We start from the raw sequence: 18,469 nt of genomic DNA on the forward strand, positions 1-18,469 counted from the left end.
TGTGATGAGTCCCACTGGAGGCATGCTTGTGGAAGGGGGGCACTTGAATGCAGCTCTCCATGCAGCCTGGCCGTGACCTTTGCATTGCCGACGGGACCTTGATTATGTGGTTCAGCAGTGTTCCCCAGGCAGGAGCCGTCTACACCCCACCCTCACCCCACGCACTACCTGTGCTGCTGTGTTTGCTTCATTGTTTTCTTTTAACTGACTTACTCTAATTAAACTTGTTTGCTGTGAGAATTTTTATCCCTCTGTGGTATCTGAAATCACATTTTTGATTTGCTAGTTTTCTGATGTGAAATTAAAACAAAGATATTAAAAAATGTGTTCTTCAGTATGTCACCTAAACACCTGCCCTGTCACCCACCACTGTTCCTGATTCTGCCCTTTGTGAACTGACAGACAAGGGGATTTGGGAGGCTGTGTGGTAGAGAGAGGGGAGGGCTCAATGGGGTCTCTCTGCTGCAGGAGTGTGGTGTGTGGCTTCAGTGGCCATCACTCCCAGGGTCATTTGGAGCTTGAGCTGGTGGAGGGAGTGCAGTGAGGTACTGAGCAGAGCCTCAGGGTGGCCTCAGATGACTGCTTGTGGCAGGCCTGCCACATCAGATTGAGGTGATATGCTTCCCTGTCCAGGGGAACATACCACAGTTGCCTCTCACCTAAAGCCTCTCTCATCACCCCGGTGTGAAGTATCATCATCTGTAACATAGACAAGACGAGGGGGCCCAGTGCAGCATGTATTGAGGATTATGTGAGGTCAGATTTGGTCTCACAACTTAACTCTATGCCAACCATTGTGCTCCGAACTCTGAACCAGCCAGAGGAGATGAGTAAGCAGACCTCCAGAAAATGCGGAAAGCTGGAGAGAATTATTATGAAGGTAAAAGACAGGGGCTGAGGTAGGGAAAGAAAGGAATGGAGTTTAGAAGGGCTGCTTGGGAAAGGTGTGGCTGAGGAGGGGCTCCTTAAAGCAGGATGTAAAACCGTAAAACGTGAAAAGGAGCCAGCCAGGGTGGGATTAAACTGTAGAAAACTGGTTGTGGTGACAACTTTGAGAAATCCAAAACAATAGGTAGAAATGAAAGGCAGCTGTATACCGGGAGTGAAGACTGTCCTAACTGCCCAGTTGCACGGTGCCTGCTGACCGTGTTGGCTGGGGGCATTCCAGTGAGGACAACCGTACTTCGGCTTAAAATTCTTCAGAGGAAGGTTGGAATTCCCTGGAAATGCTTGAACTCACTCAGTCCCACTGGAGTTCTTTCAGGCACCAGGATTTTGCTTAGGCTTGGCTCATTGTAGGGGCCGGACTAGAGACTTTCCTCCAACCTCTCGTAGCACATAGACATGGCATTAGTTTATCATGAGGGAAGCATTCTCATTTGACCCTGAGAATTGGACTTGGTCCAGGTGACACCATTTTTTTCGAGCAAATTCATGGTTGGTAGCACATAAAAGGAGATGGTAGTGGTGAGGTGAGCTAGACATACATCATGAAAACTGGAGCATGGGTCCTATCTTTTCTGCACTCAGGCAGTTAGTCCTTCTAGGCTCTAACATTTGCTAAAGGCTGGTACCTAGTAGAATATTTTAGAGTAGAGCTCCTGCATAATTTTATTCAGATACCATGAGCCTTATGTGTCTCTGGTTAATCAGATATTCCTGGGGACAAGTCCAACCAGACCTGTTGAAAGAGCACCTAAAATTACCGCTGTTCTATTGTTTGGCAAGCAGATCTGAGTGAAAGCATTGGCTTTCCCAGATGTCTTGAATATTTTCTTGTTATCGCTGCTGTTAGATAGGAATGAGTTATAGTAGAATGTCATGTGTAGATGTAAATGCAGCCTTAGGAGGGAGGTCATGGGCTGTGGTATTTTTGTCAAGACCAGTGTCTGCTTCTCTGTTTCTAAAGACAGAGCTGATGAGTGACAGACTTAGGTTGCTCAGACTTACAGATTAAGTATAGGCCAAACTATACCTTTCTTAATTTGTATTGAAGAAAACATCAGTCCTAAGGATGAGATACATACTTTGCTGTGGCAGGAACAGGGAAGTGACGTGGAGGAGCTGAGTGGCCTCACCAGCACGATGTGGTCTCACTTGGGATGCCGACGGAGGGCCACGGGCACTGTTTTGCTGTGTGGCTCACCTTTTGTAGAGATTGACCATATTTTCATGTATTTTTTTTCCTTCTGACTGCTTGCAGTTTCATTTTTGGCTAAAGCTTTAGACGAGCGGTTTTCAACACTTGGTTCTGCATCTTCTCAGGGAGAAGGGGCAAGGTTAAAACCAGTGTCATAACTGCATATTATTTAATTGCCTTTTTCGCTCTTAGTCTCTCATGAGTGTACAGAGGAGCTGCCCGGGGCTGTGTAGCCTGTGAGACGGCATCTTCTCTCTGGCACTAGTGGGACATGTGCTGGTGGCCTTGAGTTTTAAAGTTCTCTTTTCTTTTTAGAAAGAGAGAGGAGAGGGAGGGGCAGAAAGAGAGGAAAGAGTGACTCTGAATCAGGCTCCATGCCCAGGAAGGAGCCACACTTGGGGCTCAGGCTCACGACCCGGAGGTCATGACTTGAGCTGAAATCAAGAGTTGGACACTTACTGACTTAGCACCCAGGAGCCCCTTTTGTTTTAATGTTTTCTGATAGAGTAAAGATTGATTGATGTAACCCTCATAAACACAAGCTCTTTGGGAGACTCAGTGATTTTTGATAGCATAAAGGGGTCCCTCATGAGACCCACATGTTTGAGAACCTGTTTTACACCTATGAACAGGCAGTCACTTCAGAGTGTACTTGTTTAATTCATTCAGAAGTGTTCTTGAACACCTACTGTGTGCCAGGCACTATGCTAGGCTAAACCATGACTTCTGAGTCAGCATATTATTCCAGAAAGATCTTTTGGTAAACCTTCACAAGTGCTGTGAAAGAAAAGAATGGGGTTACAAGGACAGTGAAAAGCCCCTTTTGAAGAGAAATCTAAGGAGCGGCTGGTCCTACTGGATGGGGCACGGAGCATCCCTAGGAAGAGCGAGGGGGTGTGCAGTGCTGGGTGACCCACCACCATGATTTTGGATCTTTTTATGGTTACACTTGTATTTTCTGGGAATGTGAAGCTATCTTTGCTCAGAAATCATTGCCTTCAATGTAATTTATTGAAAACCAGCTATAATTGTAATGTTCCCAGCAATAGCTGAAAGCCTACTTTGGAAGATGAGCCATGAGAAAGTCCCTTCAGTTGTTGCTTTGCCTCTAACAGTGCTGTGATATGTGGCCCTCGTTGTGCTGGGGATGTATTATTATTCCTGTGATTGTGTCTCTAAAAGGCCACCATAGAACAGAGTTCAATGTTAGCACTACTTGCTAGGCAATAAGGAGAGTCATTTATAATGGAACTCATTTGAGGATTCAGTAGTTTTATTGTACACTCTCCTCCATGAATCCTATATTGTATATATTCTATATTTACTTTCTTAATGGTCAGTTTTAATTAACTGCCATTGTGAAAGCTTGTTCTTGGCACAGCCCTTCATCAAGAGTCAACATGTGTTTATCAGAGCAGCCATAGAACTGGCCTCTCCTTCAATTGTAGCTCATTTTCGAAGTTGAATACAACTGGGTATTTATAGAAACCAGGGGCTCTGTTTATAAGGAAGCATTTGTTTTCACAGAGCAACTTCTGTACTAAGCGGCAAGTTTGCTGAAATGCAGTCAGCAGTCTGTATTGCAGTGTCTAAACACCAAGTTAGACTTTATTTGGCTCTATTTATATGAAGGCAGGCCTGCTGAGCTGGCAATAAGGACCAGATGATTATCTCCCAGTTTGGGAGGGCGTGAGGAAGGCAGCAGTGTTTAGGAAGTACTGAGCAGTGAGCGAGTGTCAGGTAGCCCCGTAAGCACTGCTTCTAAACTGCCCCACCCCGACACCCAGACCCTGTTCCTATGTGACGCCTGTATGTGACGAGGCGTCATTCCCAGGATATTGTGTTGTAATGAATGGAATCCCTTGAGCTCTTAAAAGCAGAGCACTTTCTCTGGCTGCTGTTAGAAAAGGACATGAGAGACCAGAAGTAAGAGAGGACCTGTGAATGAGGAGGGATCCATGGGGAAGGCAGGTGGCTCCGGACTGACGTCCTGCAGGGAACCACGTCCTGCCGCCGAGCTGAATGAATGTGGAAGTGTGTTCTTCCCCAGAGCCTCCAGAACGGAGGGAGACCCTGAGCAGAGGACCCCATCACACTATGTGTCTGATTCAATGTTGGTGTGGTTTTAAGCCACTAAGTGGGTGGCACTTTGTTAGCCAGCGTTAGAAATGTCATCTGGGTGGAAACGCTGTCCTTGTGGAGGAAAGGCCTTCCCTCTCGGGCACAGCCAGAGCTCCCACCTCTGAAACCTCTGCCGGCGGTGCCGCCTGCTCTCTAGACTGTGCCATCTTCTTCTTCTTCTTCTTTTGGTGTTTTGTATTTGTAGAAATAGAATAGTGTAGTGACTTCCAAATTATTTTGACCATGATTGTTGGTACAAAACATTTTTTACATTGAAACTCCGTTTACTCAGAAACACAACTGAAAGAAAAACAAATTCCTCCAGGAGACTTAATCCTTAGGATGTCAGATGCATTCTGACATCTTCTATTTTATTTCATTTTTTAAAAATGTAGCTCATGACTCACTAACTCAGTTTGTTCACTGGCTTTTCCAGAGTTGGAAAATCAGTACAGTTGGCTATGCTTCTGTAGTTTTATTTTACTTCTTAAACTTTTGATCACATGTTATTTAAATAATGAATTTGTGGTTAGGAAATATGTGTTCATGGTAAAAAGGGTGTAATGGTTGGGAAGGATCTCCACTGAAGTCCTTGTTCCTCATGCCCAGGGGCCCTGGTCTCCTTCCACGTTTCAGAGGAAACCGCTGTTAGGAGCCTTGCAGTGTGCACCCTTCTGTTGATGAGTAGTTTGCATGGGCCAGCACCCAGGGCATGGCTGTCCCCTCTGCCTGTCCCTCTGTGTCGCCAGCACTGGGCAGAACATACTGCTTCGCTGTATGACCACCTCGTGTTCCTTTCTCTCAGTGTATTGACTCAGTCAGCTCTGGGCCCACGGGCACTGGGGTTATGCCAGGCGATTGCTCCCCCAAACAGTGCTTTCTGAGCAAACCTGTTTGTGCATATGTGTGAGGATGAATTCTGAAAGAAGAGTTGCCAGGGCAAAGTGAATGTGCATTTGTAGTTTAGTAATTGCCAGATTGCCATCTTATGGAATTGAGCAGTTTGCTTTCACACCAGTAGTGTAGAAGGATGGATGTTTTCCCACATTTTGCCAACACAGGTATCAGGTGATATAAAAAGAAAAAAACAGGCTTTTTTCTTGTTGTTGCTGATGGTATATCTCATTGTAGTTTTAATTTGTAGTTCTCATTGTAAGAGAGGCTAAGCATCTTATGTTTGGAGAGCCATCTAAATTGGGAAATCCTTTTCCTTTCCCATTTTTTCTGTTGAGTTTGAGGTTACTTGTAAACAGGAGCCCCACTTATCTCCTACCCTCCTTATCCAGTCGTTTTTCAAACTGCACCTGGCTTAAAAGCAAATGAACCCAACCAGACCATTTCTTGTGGCCCCGATACCTGTTGATGTAAATCAGATGGGTGAATTCACTTTTGTTGGGGGCCTGAGCCCCAGATGTTTAAAAGTAGCTTTGTCAGTAAAGGAAAAGAAGACCCACTGAGGGTTTACAGCAGAGAAGGAGGGAACGGTTGGTAGAGAGAGGGAGGTTGGGAAGTAACCTACTGGAAGGAGCAGGGAAAGGACATGATGCAAGAAGAGAGCTGGGGAAGGTCCGGCTGGTGTCCTGCAGTGAGAAAGTCCCTCTGATGTGAAATTGTTAAGTTCCCGGCATGAACGGAGAAATTACTTCATGAGTCTGTCATGATAGCCCGTTCTGTGGCAGCAAGCTCTCGCAAAAGGAAATGCCAGCTTCTACTAAAGCTATATGGAAAGTTTTCCTTTGGTTGTTTTTGGCAGCATTAGTAAAAGAATTTAAAACAACGAGTCTGATAGGAAGGACGACCCTCAAGTGACTTGAGTACTGATGATTGTCTAAAATTGTCATTCCTAAGAAATACAATCAACTGGGTTTAGGCCTAGATGCAATCCAGAGGTTTGTTTGCATAATTGATTACGACATCTTAAGAAGAGGGGATTTTTACGAAAATTTTTTTGTATTGAGATTGCTTTACATTCCTTTACAGGACCAGAAAATCTCTTGTTTGAGAACCAACAAAGAGCTTCTGGAACACAGGGCTTTAGTTCTTTCAACACATGGGAATGTTCTCATTATGAACATTTACACTTACTTTTATCGGCAACATTCCTGTGTGGTCTGATCTTGTAGAAGAGAGAGGGTTCTCTCCTTTTCCCTTAAGGCAGACTGCTTAAGGCAACTACCTGCTGACTCATAGCCTCCCCCATGCCACCCGGCTGCTCTCCTCAGGATGAGCGGAGAGCTGTTTAGTGCTTCAGGCCTCTGAGAGGGGCCTAGTGTTCCCTGACCTATCTTGACCTCCCCAGTTGGACCCTGGCACTGTATTTGAACTGTATATCTAGGCTACATTTTGTTCTTGCTGTTAACGATCAATCCAGTCTTTTAAATCCTCATCGGTAGGTTGATAGATTTTACTCAACTTGGTACCAGCAGCAAGTTAAGCTCTTTAAAATTGTTCATGCTGTGCTTTGGTGATCATTTGACATGTAGACTGGTCCTGAACTTCAACATGGGCTCCTCTTTAACTGGAAACAGCAGGAGCCTCTTATGAGATCTGTGATGGCCCCACAAATCTTGCTTGTTTTCTCATTCTTATTGGAGAAGGAGTCTGCCAGGATAAGAAATTTCTTGGTTTGTGTGTCTGTCTGTCTGCATTTATTTATTTATAAAGATTTCATTTATTGAGATAATGGGAGAGAGAGATATGAGTGGGGGGGAGGGGTAGAAGGAGATGCAGACTCCCTGCTAAGCAGGGAGCCCCATGTGGAATTTGATCCCAGGACCCTGGGATCATGACCTGAGCTGAAGGCAGATGCTTTACTGAGACACCCAGGTGCCCTTGTTGGTTTGTGTTTATATCAAACAACAGAAAATAGATTTTTAAAATTTTCTTGAAACCTCGTGATCTAATGAGAAGAGAAAATTTTTCTCTATAACTGGGAGGCTTGTTGAGGCTTGGACATTACCTGTTGAAGGTGTCTCGTGGTATTTTTGTGGGATTAGATAGCATGAAATGAGGGCAGGGACACAGAGAGAGGATGCTGAGACTATTCCTTTTTCCTGAATAAGCAGATCATGGACTTAGGATTAGGACTGCTGCCACCAATTCACAGGCATGATGCTTTGCTGCAAGTACACAGGTGACTGTGCGGGTTCCCAGGGGTCCGCCCGAGACATGGAATCTATGGGGAAGTGATCCATCCCAGCTCCTGCTGTGGGTGTGGATGATCTCCCTGCTTCCTCAGTGCAGGCTTTGTTCTGCCCTGAGGCTCTTCCCTCCTGCCTCCAAGCACTCCCTTGTTTTGGGGCCCGTGATGATGCTCTCACAACCCCAGACTTCCCTTTTTGACCTGGGTCACTTGAACTCAGGACAGAAGTGAGAAGCCATTTTCTTTTGATTTCAGCTTCCCATCTGAGACCTGCCTCCTCCCAGGACACTGAATATTTTCCACATTCAGTTAGAACATGTAGGTTCTTTGGTGAATCAGCAGCTGTGCTAGTTGAATACTACTGCATGGTTTTAGCACACACATGCAGTGTGATATCATGTAACTTCTTGGGCCAAGTTTCAGGTTGAGCTGGATTTAAAGTGATGTTTAGTTCTTCTGCTGGGGAACGTCAAGAGTGGTCCACTGAAGCCCTCAATCTGACTGCCAGGCCTGGCTCTCCCGACGTGGGTGCATTTACTGGGGAGGGCCGATGGAGAGAGCTTCTGGACAGTGGTGCCGCTGGCTTGGTGGCTGGTCCATGGCAGGGGTCCTGTAGCTTCAGTGCCAGGATGAGGGTGTGGCCCTGGGGGATGGCGCTTAGTGAGACTGGGGTGTTTTCCTCAGCGGGGGAATTGTGGGGCTCCCTCGAATGAAGGAGAAAGGCCGAAGGCCACTTGGGGAGGCCTGGGGAAGGTAGGGTGGGGAAGGTAGGGAGGTAATGTGGGCTTGCTCTTAGTACTGATTTCATGCGGCTGTTCACGTTGTATGGGGCAGATAGGCTGACTGTGTTAGGAGGGAGGAATGCATTTATGTGAATGCACAGGGTGCTCCGAGGGCCGTGGGAACTCAGGAATGTGCGTCTAGAGAAGGCTTATTAGCAAGGAGTCTGCAGAGGGAGGCTCAGGTACACTCTTCCTGTTTCTTTCCACTGTGGTGCTCCTTCACCCTCCTAGAGCTCCTTTCTCATTTTGGCTTGTTTATCAACCCTCAGGGCCCTTGCTCTAGGTCGTGACACATTCTTTCAAATTTAAATTTTCTTGGTTCTTTTTCTTAACTCCCAATCCCATGATTAGAACTCTGGGGAACCTTCTGTGCTCACCCCCATCCTGGGCCCCCGGTTGAGTTACGGATTGATGGCCCTGTGATCAACTAGTTTCCCTTCTGTGTAAAGAGATCCGGTGGGTAGCAAGGTTTCCTGGACCCAGTGTGAGGTGAGTAGTAGTAGTAATCAGCCACCCTGATTAGGATTACCCCCGGAACCAGGTTAAAGAGTGCCAGGTGGGGAAGGTAAGCGCTGGCAGGGATGGCCCCTCATATTTCTTTTGCATTTGCACATACCGTCTCGTACTTGGTTTCCTCCTTTCTTCCTTCCTCCTTTCCCTTCCCTTCCCCTTCCTTCCTTCCTTCTTTCTTTGCTTCTTGTAGGCTTCCGGTGTGGGGCTTGAACTTAGAGGACCCGACCCTGAGATCAAGAGTTGCACGCTCTTCCGACTGAGCCAGCCAGACATCGCCCCCCTGTCTAGTACTTGATATCTTGACTATGTATGAACTAATTAAATTTAGATGCTCAGTAAATAAGGATCACTGAATCTGCAGGAGGTTGGTGTTGCCGCTTTAGAGTCTCAGATAGTTCTTGGCTACGCTTTAACCCACACAGAACAAAAGAGTCCTGTTTGATTTGTCTCCCCTCCGCACATCAGGACCTTAAATATGTATTACTCAGCAAGCAGTTGGAAATAGCAGGTGTTCTTAGATTCTCTGTCCATTGCCCTCCAGAAGGAGGTGGTGTTCACCGTCCCCTTTGCTCTTCCCTCTGAAATTGACCGGGGGTGTGTCGTTGCAGGCTGGGGGTTCTTCGTTGGCGTCGGCTCCGGTGTCCACCTTCCCTCGCTCTTCTGTCACGCCGTCCAATCAGGACATCTGCAGGTAACACTCTGCTTCACATGCTGGAGTGGTTCATGTGACATCCCGGAAATAAGCATTAGTGTCTGCAGGTTCTCGATTTTCCATTTGCTCGGTCAGTATACCTTTGCTGTAAACAGCTGGCTCAGTTTTCTGTGCTGTTTGCTCCCCAGGTTCCCACCCAAGTCTCATTTCTTCCCTTCGATGTCTGTTCTCCTTTAAGATTGTTTTTACTTTCTGTGCTTTTATTCCACTGTTCTCTGCATGCAGTTCCAGGGCAGTGTGTTCTGAGTGTTGTCACCACAGTCCCGTGCAGTCTGCTGTTGTCTTGAAAGCTCCTCCAGGCCCGAGTTCTCTGACACAAGGGCTCACTGTGACAGTTATCTGTAAAGACACATTGTCTAAGAGAAATTCCTGTGGTTCCGAATGGGCCCAGGCCTTGAAGCCTGCTGATAATACCAAAGCCAGAAGAACGCTAAAGTTCTCAAAATCCCTAAACGATGTGGGTGAGAAGGCCCAGGATACTGTGGAAAGTTTTGACTACGTGGAGAGAACTTGCTCCGAAGGGAAATTGATCCTCCCTCCAGATCCGGGTCTGAGAATTAACAGGTTCCATCAGAAGGAAAAAAGAGCACTGCATCACAAACCTCTTGGCAATTCCAAACATTCTTGTGTTTCCTCCCTTTCTGCCCATCGGTCAACTGCCTCAGAGGTGGACGCTGGCAAGGGGGGCATGCATGTCCCTCTTTTGGAAGAGAAAGCGGATGGCGATGCTGTGTCCCGGGGCCGGCGACTGCTCCAGTACCTGTTCTCGCTCTCACACGGCTCGAGTGCCAGCAGCCTGCACAGGTTCCAGGAGCTGGAGAGCCGTGCCGCCCACCTGCACACCACCAAGTCCTCTAGCGGGCTGGCAGGGAGCACGGGCTTCTACTCTGATGAAATGGGAGACGACGATGTCTTTGAGGACAGCACATCTGCAAAATGGAAGAGCAAGGTCCTGCGGGCGCCCCTCTGCTCAGTGGAGAAGGACAGTGACCTGGATTGTCCTTCTCCCCCCTCTGAAAAATGCCCCCCCATCTCTCCTGTGTCCACGTCAGGGGATGCCTGCAGGTTGGTTTGCCAAGAACCAGTGTTCTGGCCAGCTCTGCTCCCCATACCTCGGTGGCCTCATCTTGCTTTAATATGTGAAGTTTCAGGAAAATGAAGTTATGGGCGGTAGGTAGACGATTGTGGGTTGATAGCTTCCTCCAGAAGAGTGGAGTATTGGTGTCATTTGACAAATTTTTATGAGCTGGGTCCCAAATAGTTTCACAGATGACAAAAGAGGAAGAAGCTACACATATTAAAGGCCAAGCTGACTCTTCTCAACCAAAAATAAGTAGACTTTGCTTAAGGAAGAGAGAAAATAGTTATTTCCAGTTTGTCAGCTCGAGGATCTAGTTGTTAAGCACTGGCTGCCCCTTCCAACCTCATTTTTACCCTTTGTTCCAATTGCAACACTGTGAATGGGAAGAGGCCAGCCTTCTGCAGTACCTTCCTTCCTTCTTTTTAACTCGGATGTGGCCACCTCTGCCTGGGTCCTGCTTCCACTTCCCACCTTTGTCTTCCTGTGTGCCGCATCCTTGTCTGGCCTCTAGAATCTTTAAGAATCTGCTTTTGGTCACCACGCTCATGCTTTCCCTCTTCCAACCTTTCCTTGGGCGCCCCTTCCGGGCCAGCTGTTACCATTTCTAACAGTTGGATCAGAAACTCCTCTCACAGAAACAGAGAGCTGTGAGCATGGCCAGGGCTGGGGCCCAGCTCCTGTCAGGCCAGGTATCCCTACCTGTTCTTCAGCAGCTGGAACAGACCCTTCTGTGTCTCAAAAGTCTCTTAAGTTCCTTGAGGTTAGTGCTATGTCCTCTTGCATGCACTCTTAGAAATCATGAATGATTTAAAATTCTCATGTCCTCAAAAATGATTTTAAATTCTTGTGTCTTCAAAAAAGAAATGGCACCTTCTAATGGGGTTTATAGGTCCAGGAGAGGTCCTGTGTTTTTGCTGTGTACTGTCTGTGGGAGGCCGGAGACGTGTAGTGTGGTGTGCGAAGGTGACGTCTGTGATTACCGTCAAAAAACAAATTCATCATCTTTTTAAGTCATTGGTATTTTTGGAAAGTAGAGTGCTGGTTCCATTTTACATGGAAATTTTTCTTCTAATTGTTTTAACATGTTGTGAAGGATGCTTCCATGTTGCCTTAAATTTGGCTTTCGGTGAAGTTCTTAAATCTTACCAAAAATGACTGCTTTGTCATTTTTTATATTGTTTTTCCCTCTCTGATGCCAAATGCCATCCAGACTTTCCATATTGGTGCGGTAAGCTAGAAGTTTCTAGTTTGTAGTCACTGTCCACATCCGTGTTTATGTGTTTTGTGCCTGTGGTCCTTTCTGTGATGTTTGTTGTTGAAAGTTTTCACTAGGGGACCAACCCTCCCCTGGAGCGTCCTCTTCTCTGGCACGCGGGTCTCCTGGTAACGCCTGGCTCTCCTCTCCCCGCAGGATCTGCCACTGTGAGGGGGACGACGAGAGCCCTCTGATCACCCCCTGCCGCTGCACGGGGAGCCTGCACTTCGTGCATCAGACGTGCCTGCAGCAGTGGATCAAGAGCTCGGACACGCGCTGCTGTGAGCTCTGCAAGTACGAGTTCATCATGGAGGTCAAGCTGAAGCCTCTGAGAAAGGTACACGGCAGGACACCTTTGGAGGTGCCCTTGCCTCACTGAAATGAGGGCCCGGGCAGAGTCAGCACCTCGGCGGGGGCGAAGCCTTGGACTCCTCTGTCAGAAGTGGGTGCTGGCGCGTGCATTCCTGCTACGGGCGTCATCCTTTCCAGGTCTTCTTTCCTGCTCCTTCCTCTTGGGAAGAAGCTCTTTCTAACCCTTCAGTCCTAAGGTGTTTTTCCGTCAAACTAAGACTGCTTTCTTGTCTGTGTCAGTCATTTGGCCGTTGATCACAGACTGTTTTGTGACATCTTAGCATTTAATTTTATATGTATTAACTGTTCGTGTCTTGTCTCTGATTAGGACTGTATATTATTAAACATTAGTATCTCTCTTCTGTGCAAAGCACATAGTTACTTGTTCGGTACCTGTGATAAGTATTTGCCAGTCAGTAAGGGGAGGGTGGGTGGGAAAAGAAAGGAACCGCAGGCCTTAGGAGCAACGCGACTCTCTCTGTGCCCCATGTCATGGCTCCCTCTGCACGGAGCCTCGTTTGACTTGTGCCTCCTGTGAAAATGGTTTAATGTGTTTGTTTATATGCCCAGCACGTGAGGTTTTATTTGGAAGAGTAAGACTTGTTCTTATCTCAGGATTTTGGAATGTGTATTCAAGGACAGTCACACAGTCAAATCACAACACATGACTTAGCCAAGTGAAGGCTAGATTAAGTGGCACAGAGCATGTCAGACATTCAGAGGAGGAAGTACAGGCTATAGGCTGGAGCCTTGGGGAGGTGGAATGGTGGTTGTGTCACAGAATGTTTGGGTGTTAAAGCCGTTTCTGAAGGATCAGTAGGATTTGGAGTTAAGTGAAAGGAGTTTAGAGAGGTCCGGTTGTGTAGAGAAGCATACACCAAAACAGTGTGTGTGAGCATTGCGGGGCAGTGTGGAAGGCTTGGACTGAGTGTATCTTAGGAAATAGTAGGAGATCAGGGAGCAGGGGGGATTTTAGGAGGAAAGCCAAAAGAAGATACTATTTAAAACCATAGCAGAAAGCATTCACGCTGTTGGAGAAGGCAGATGTAAACTACTTGAAGAATGTTTTGCCCCATGGAGACCATGTGATTTATTGGGTACCTACTCTGCGCTGGCCTCTCAAGTGGGCCTGTAGCACTTTGACCGATGTAGTAATCCATGAGACTCTGTTCTCAGCTTGTCCTGCACAGACCTCTCTGGAAAGATGCAATGACTAGGGCTGGCCAAGGATATGTAGAGTGTTCACACTTTGTTCTTTTTCTCTACCCTTATGTGTTTTCTTCTGATTTGGAAAGCAGTAAATGAAAAAGAAAATCTGGCTCTTTGGAGTAAGTTAATGAGCTCCTAGAGGAGATGGGACTGGCAGAGCCTGCTTATACCAGGAACTCTTAGCATCGGTTTCAAGCTGTTGCTGCCAAAGTAGCAAAGGACCAAAGAGTGAGCGCCTCCCGCCATCACCTTCACGATGTAGTGTGACCCATCTGCTAGTGTGTCGTGGTGTCATCAGCCCTCCTCCCCTTGCCCACACCAGTCAGCGAGGCAGGGAGGTCTCGTGTGTGCCACCTGGGTCGGGGGCCAACATGCTGTTTTCGTCAGGATTGAAACCATAGAGGCCTTCAGCTAGCCATGGGCTGTCTGCCTGCAAGAATAAGCAGACAGGAGGATTGATACCTGGTTATGGTTCATAGCTCATCTTGATCCCAGCTTCTTTTCATTGCATGAAAAGTTGGCTGTCGACAGAATACCAGTGCCTGGTACCTGGTTGGTTTAAGGAGAATGACGTTTGGTATTTGGGAAAATTCATGAAGTCTGGGGAAAGGGGAGGGGCAAGAAAGCCAATCTTACCCATCTACAATGCTCTCACCCCCATTGTTGCCCTTTCCATTGGGGTCCTGCACCTCATGCTCTGTGTGTGGTCTTTCCAGTGGGAGAGGTTGCAGATGACGGCCAGTGAGCGCAGGAAGATCATGTGCTCGGTGACGTTCCATGTCATCGCCATCACCTGCGTGGTCTGGTCCTTGTATGTGCTCATTGACCGCACCACCGAGGAGATCAAACACGGACAGGCAACAGGTATGTATGTGCTCAGGGTGAAAGATGAGGGCAGCGTAGACATCCTGGATAACACACAGGGGTTCTAGGATTGGGGCATCGTTCCAGATCGGTTTTTAAGTCAGGCTTCAAATATCTGGAATTCTGGAGTGGGGGCATCAGTTAAGAGGCACCAAGCATCCTTTTTGGATGTTTCTCTTGCTGTGGTGAGCACTTCTTTAAAAACCCAGTCAGAAGAGATCAATCAGGGAGAAGAGAAAGAGAGAGTCTCCTGGAAGAGCAGCAGGATAAGAGAATGGACACCCTCTGCCTCCCCACTTAAGATGAAACAGGATTTGTTGAGTAAAGATTCCATTGGTTATGTGAAGGTCAGAAGTTGTGTTTTATTTACTTCAGGTCTTAAATTAGGTCTGTGGATAGGCTAACCAGGTTTTTCCCCTTCCAGGAATCCTAGAGTGGCCCTTTTGGACTAAACTGGTGGTTGTGGCCATCGGCTTTACCGGCGGACTTCTTTTTATGTACGTTCAGTGCAAAGTGTACGTGCAATTATGGAAGAGACTCAAGGCTTATAACAGAGTAATCTATGTTCAGAACTGTCCAGAAACAAGCAAAAAGAATATTTTTGAAAAGTCTGCGCTAGCAGAAGCCAACTTTGAAAATAAAGATGGACGTGGAATCTGTCATTCTGACACAAACTCTTCTTGTTGGACAGAACCTGAAGACACTGGAACAGAAATCGTTCATGTCTGATTTTGTGGAGGAGTAGTTTTCCTAGGCATCGAAGAACAGCTGAAGGAAATTGTTTACTGCCAATTGTGTACCTTTTCTTATGTCCTTTAATAGCATAGACCGGGCAGGTGACTGTTTTAATGGCTTCTCTTTTTCTAAACCCTCCTTAGTGAATCTTCTGGAAAGCCCTCACGTTGGCTGTGCATGGCCGGGTTCCACTTCTGCCAGCATTTGCATGGGAAGGGAGGTCCCTGTGATGCTCTATGATGGGTTGCTGGCTGTTCTGGCCCGTGAGCAGAATGAGAGAATAAAATGCCAAACCCAAGGGAAGAGCAGGAGCAGGGTGGCACCCTGGCCTCGAAGCCTGGCCTCTCCCGGTTGGCAGCAGTCCCTACCCGGGCACAGAGTGTTTGGGAATGTCTAGCCATGATGAGAGGATTTCCCTCCTCCCTGAGAAGAGCGTGGGGAGCTGAGCCCCTCTGCCAGAGCTGCCACTGACCGTTTTCCTGAGCAGACGGGGCTGTAGTGCTCTCTGCATGGTGGCGAGTGATTCACTAAGCAAACAGCACTTTACAAAAAGAGAATCTTTATTTTGTAATATGTGTGCCCAGTGGGATTGACATTTAAAAGAACATCTCATTTAGAAGCCTTCCTTTCATTATCTCTTTTACATTATAATAGATCTAAAACCCTCTTTGCCTTATATATTCTAAGAAACCTGACATCTACTCTGTGTCCATAAAAGGGACTTGTGGCTCTAAAGCAAGGACAAACAGATCGGAGGCTTTTTCCTGACATTTCATGGGAATTAGTGGATGCCGCATGGCAATTTGAGCCTAATTCTTGTGGTTTCGAGCCTATTTTATGACAAGTGTTTATGTCACTGGCCTTCCCCAAACATTTCTTTTTGGTCAACTTTGAAAAAGAAGGTTTTATGAGATCTAAACGAAAGGAAGCAAGCGAGTAATTAGAACAAAACTGAATATTTAGAAACGACTCCTTTCCAGACAAACCTCTCCAGTTTGTGAGGCTTCACTGAATGAGTAAGTGTGCACTGCCCTGGTCTGGGGCACGGCCCCAGGGGGTGCTCCTTGGGTGCCTGCCACCTTGGACAGCTTCTGCTTCGGGGGAGGTTCTGTGGATCACTGGCCCAGGCAGAGAGACAGACGGGCTGGCTCTGGGACGAAGGCCAGGAGTGAGCAGCAAACTGCCATGGCCCATGGTCACTGCCCCCAGCCATACCTCTACCCATTTATCGCCTTAACTGGACTGCACAGAGAGGATTCTTGTGATCAGTTCGTTCTGTCGTCAGGGATTATTTCCTGTACCATTTTCATAAGACAAAACCAAAATCACTACCATCAAATGGCCTTTGTCCCTTTAAAAAGTCTGCTTAAAATTCTGTTTTTAAAAAATGAGTTTCACTTCACCAGGAAAATAGGAGTCAACTCCAGGAAAACAGGCCAGGAGGGTCTGCAGTGTAACACAAGCGTGCCTGGGTACTTACTCTCCAGGCGACTCTGCATGTGTAAGCCTCCTCTGAGGGGAAGGGTGCCCGGGGGTCCTGCCCTCAGTCCCCTGAACCTTAGCTGACTCTGCTGTCCTGCTAAGAGGATGAAGCAAACACAAGACGATCCCTTTGCCTTTCAGAGTGGAAGTGCTCTGGTTTGTTTTGAAAGCCTGGAGGAGGCTGAAGTGCAACTAAGCTCTGGGGGAGGGTAGCTTTGTCCTGCCTCTCTTCCCATCCTGTGTGTCATTTGTTGGCATCACGGACCCTGGTCTAAGGAGCTGCCCCATTGTGGCCTTCCTCCGGCCATCCCCTGAAAAATAGGTCAGCCTGCTCGCTCTCTCCGCCTCCCAGGCCGCGTCCAGTCTGTGCCCGTGTTCACTGTGCCCCAAAGTGCAATTACCCACACCCCGTCTCAGCCTGGGGATGGCCGGTAGCTACACAGTATCTCCACTCAGGGGAGCTGAGTCCTGGGCTGGCCCTACCTGTGCCCCTTAGGAGCTGCCCAGGGAAGGCCCCTTGTCCCTGCCCTCTTACAGCAGATGAGCAGTCCTGTGAAGACTGGGATTGATTTTTAAGTGGGATTCCTTCTCCTGTCCCTGATGGAACCCCTTGCACTGAACTTGAAAGTCACTAGATTTCTCGCAGAGAGGAAAGTGTGCTTAGGTAGGGACAGCCTCTGGGCAGCCCACCTGTCATGGCTGGCACCCACTATGGCAGAGGTGCCTTTATAACCCATGACTGCTGTGTTGCTCCCGTGCCTGACCAAATTCTCATGTGAAACCCTCACTTCTTTTCAGGAAGGCCTAATACCATCTCATCACCTCCACCAAGGTCCTAAAAAAAAGCCTTCTGCCTGGGGACGGTCCATCCCACATCTTTCTTTCCTCGCCTGGGATGGCACACACATGCTCCCTTGCCTTTTTCTTTTCTCGTAGGTTCTAGTTGAGCACCTCTGACTCCATTCTCAGTCTCTGCTCTAATCACTAACCCCCAGAGATGGACCCTGGAGACCCAAGCTCTGGAAAGGTGGTGCTCTGCTGCCATCTAGTGGGCGCAGCGGATCTGCCGGGGGTTCCTTTAGTCGTAGCACCTTGCCTTCGAGTTTTTTTTGGGGGGGGGGGGTATTTATTTCCCCAGTTTCCCCTTATTCTGCACGTGGCTTTGGTGGGCGGACAACAGTTGGCTGAACCAGAAATGTGGGATGAGCTGGTGGTCTCAGGGCCTGGAGGCTGGTACTTGGGGGGCCAGGCCAGGAGGAGAAGGAAGTGGCTTCCTGGGTGTTGCCAGTCAGCCCTCTCTGATTTGGCCTCTGTTCCCTCAAAAGTTGGCCTGAGCACTTCCAACTTTGGCTGCCAGCAGGAACTTAGTTTTTGCCAAAGTTGATTTTAAGAAATTCTAGAAACTATCAAAGGCCTCTTCCATCTCCGCCTTTTCTGCCTCATTCCACTCTTTTCAGTCTTATGGGTCTGCTCTTCAGCCTTGCTGGTGTGCCCCACCTGATTGCAGACATGCAGGCCACAGGCAGTGGGCCAGTTCCAGAGCCTCAGGTAGGGCCTGCACAGCTGGGGCTGCTGCTGCTGCCCGGTGGGTTGGCTGCAGGGCTGGAGGGGCCCTGGGAACCCACAGGGCCAGGAGCCGTGATGCTGTGCATTTGGCCCGAAGCAAAGACACTTTCTGAATACTTTCCCTTTTGAATCTGATTTGAAATATGCAGCTTCCCTCTCCAGCCCAAGGAAGGACGGGAACACAGGGAAGTAAAAGCATTTATCTTTGTTTTGGACATAATTAAGTTGTGCAGCTCTTCACCTATTTACAGGCAATGTTTATAGAAAGCTGATTGTTAATAAAAACCAAATTTACACTGGCATGTGTGGTGTAGTTTCTAAAAGACACTTCACATTGGAAGATTTTCTTAACTTGTGAAGTTTCTAGTTATCTGAATGTCTGGTTTTGTATCCTTTTGTGTATGTTCACTGTTTCTCAGTATTACTTGAATCATTCTCTAGGGGGCTTGTGTTATACATGGGGGTCTAATTGCAGCAATAAAGCATCTCTTTACAAAGGGATTTTTGCCATGCAAG

At 47.6% G+C, this 18,469-nt stretch overlaps 1 protein-coding gene across 9 annotated transcripts in view; it reads left to right on the plus strand.

Annotated features, from left to right (window-relative positions):
- MARCHF8 (membrane associated ring-CH-type finger 8) overlaps positions 1-18,454 on the plus strand; it is a 129,003-nt gene extending 110,549 nt beyond the window's left edge. For 5 of the 9 annotated variants that reach the window (XM_082718821.1, XM_082718822.1, XM_082718820.1 and 2 more), the window contains 5 exons: positions 9,307-9,389; positions 9,636-10,475; positions 11,903-12,083; positions 14,023-14,170; positions 14,595-18,454. In XM_082718821.1, coding sequence (XP_082574947.1) covers positions 9,307-9,389; positions 9,636-10,475; positions 11,903-12,083; positions 14,023-14,170; positions 14,595-14,899 — 1,557 coding nt within the window. In that variant the 3' untranslated portion in view covers positions 14,900-18,454. The remainder of the gene's footprint in view (positions 1-9,306; positions 9,390-9,635; positions 10,476-11,902; positions 12,084-14,022; positions 14,171-14,594) is intronic. The other 4 variants (XM_082718825.1, XM_082718826.1, XM_082718827.1 and 1 more) reach the window with 1 other exon arrangement.
- Positions 18,455-18,469: the final 15 nt, after the last annotated feature.

Source organism: Mustela nivalis, assembly GCF_964662115.1.
Source record: "Mustela nivalis genome assembly, chromosome: 2".
NCBI lineage: Eukaryota > Metazoa > Chordata > Mammalia > Carnivora > Mustelidae > Mustela > Mustela nivalis.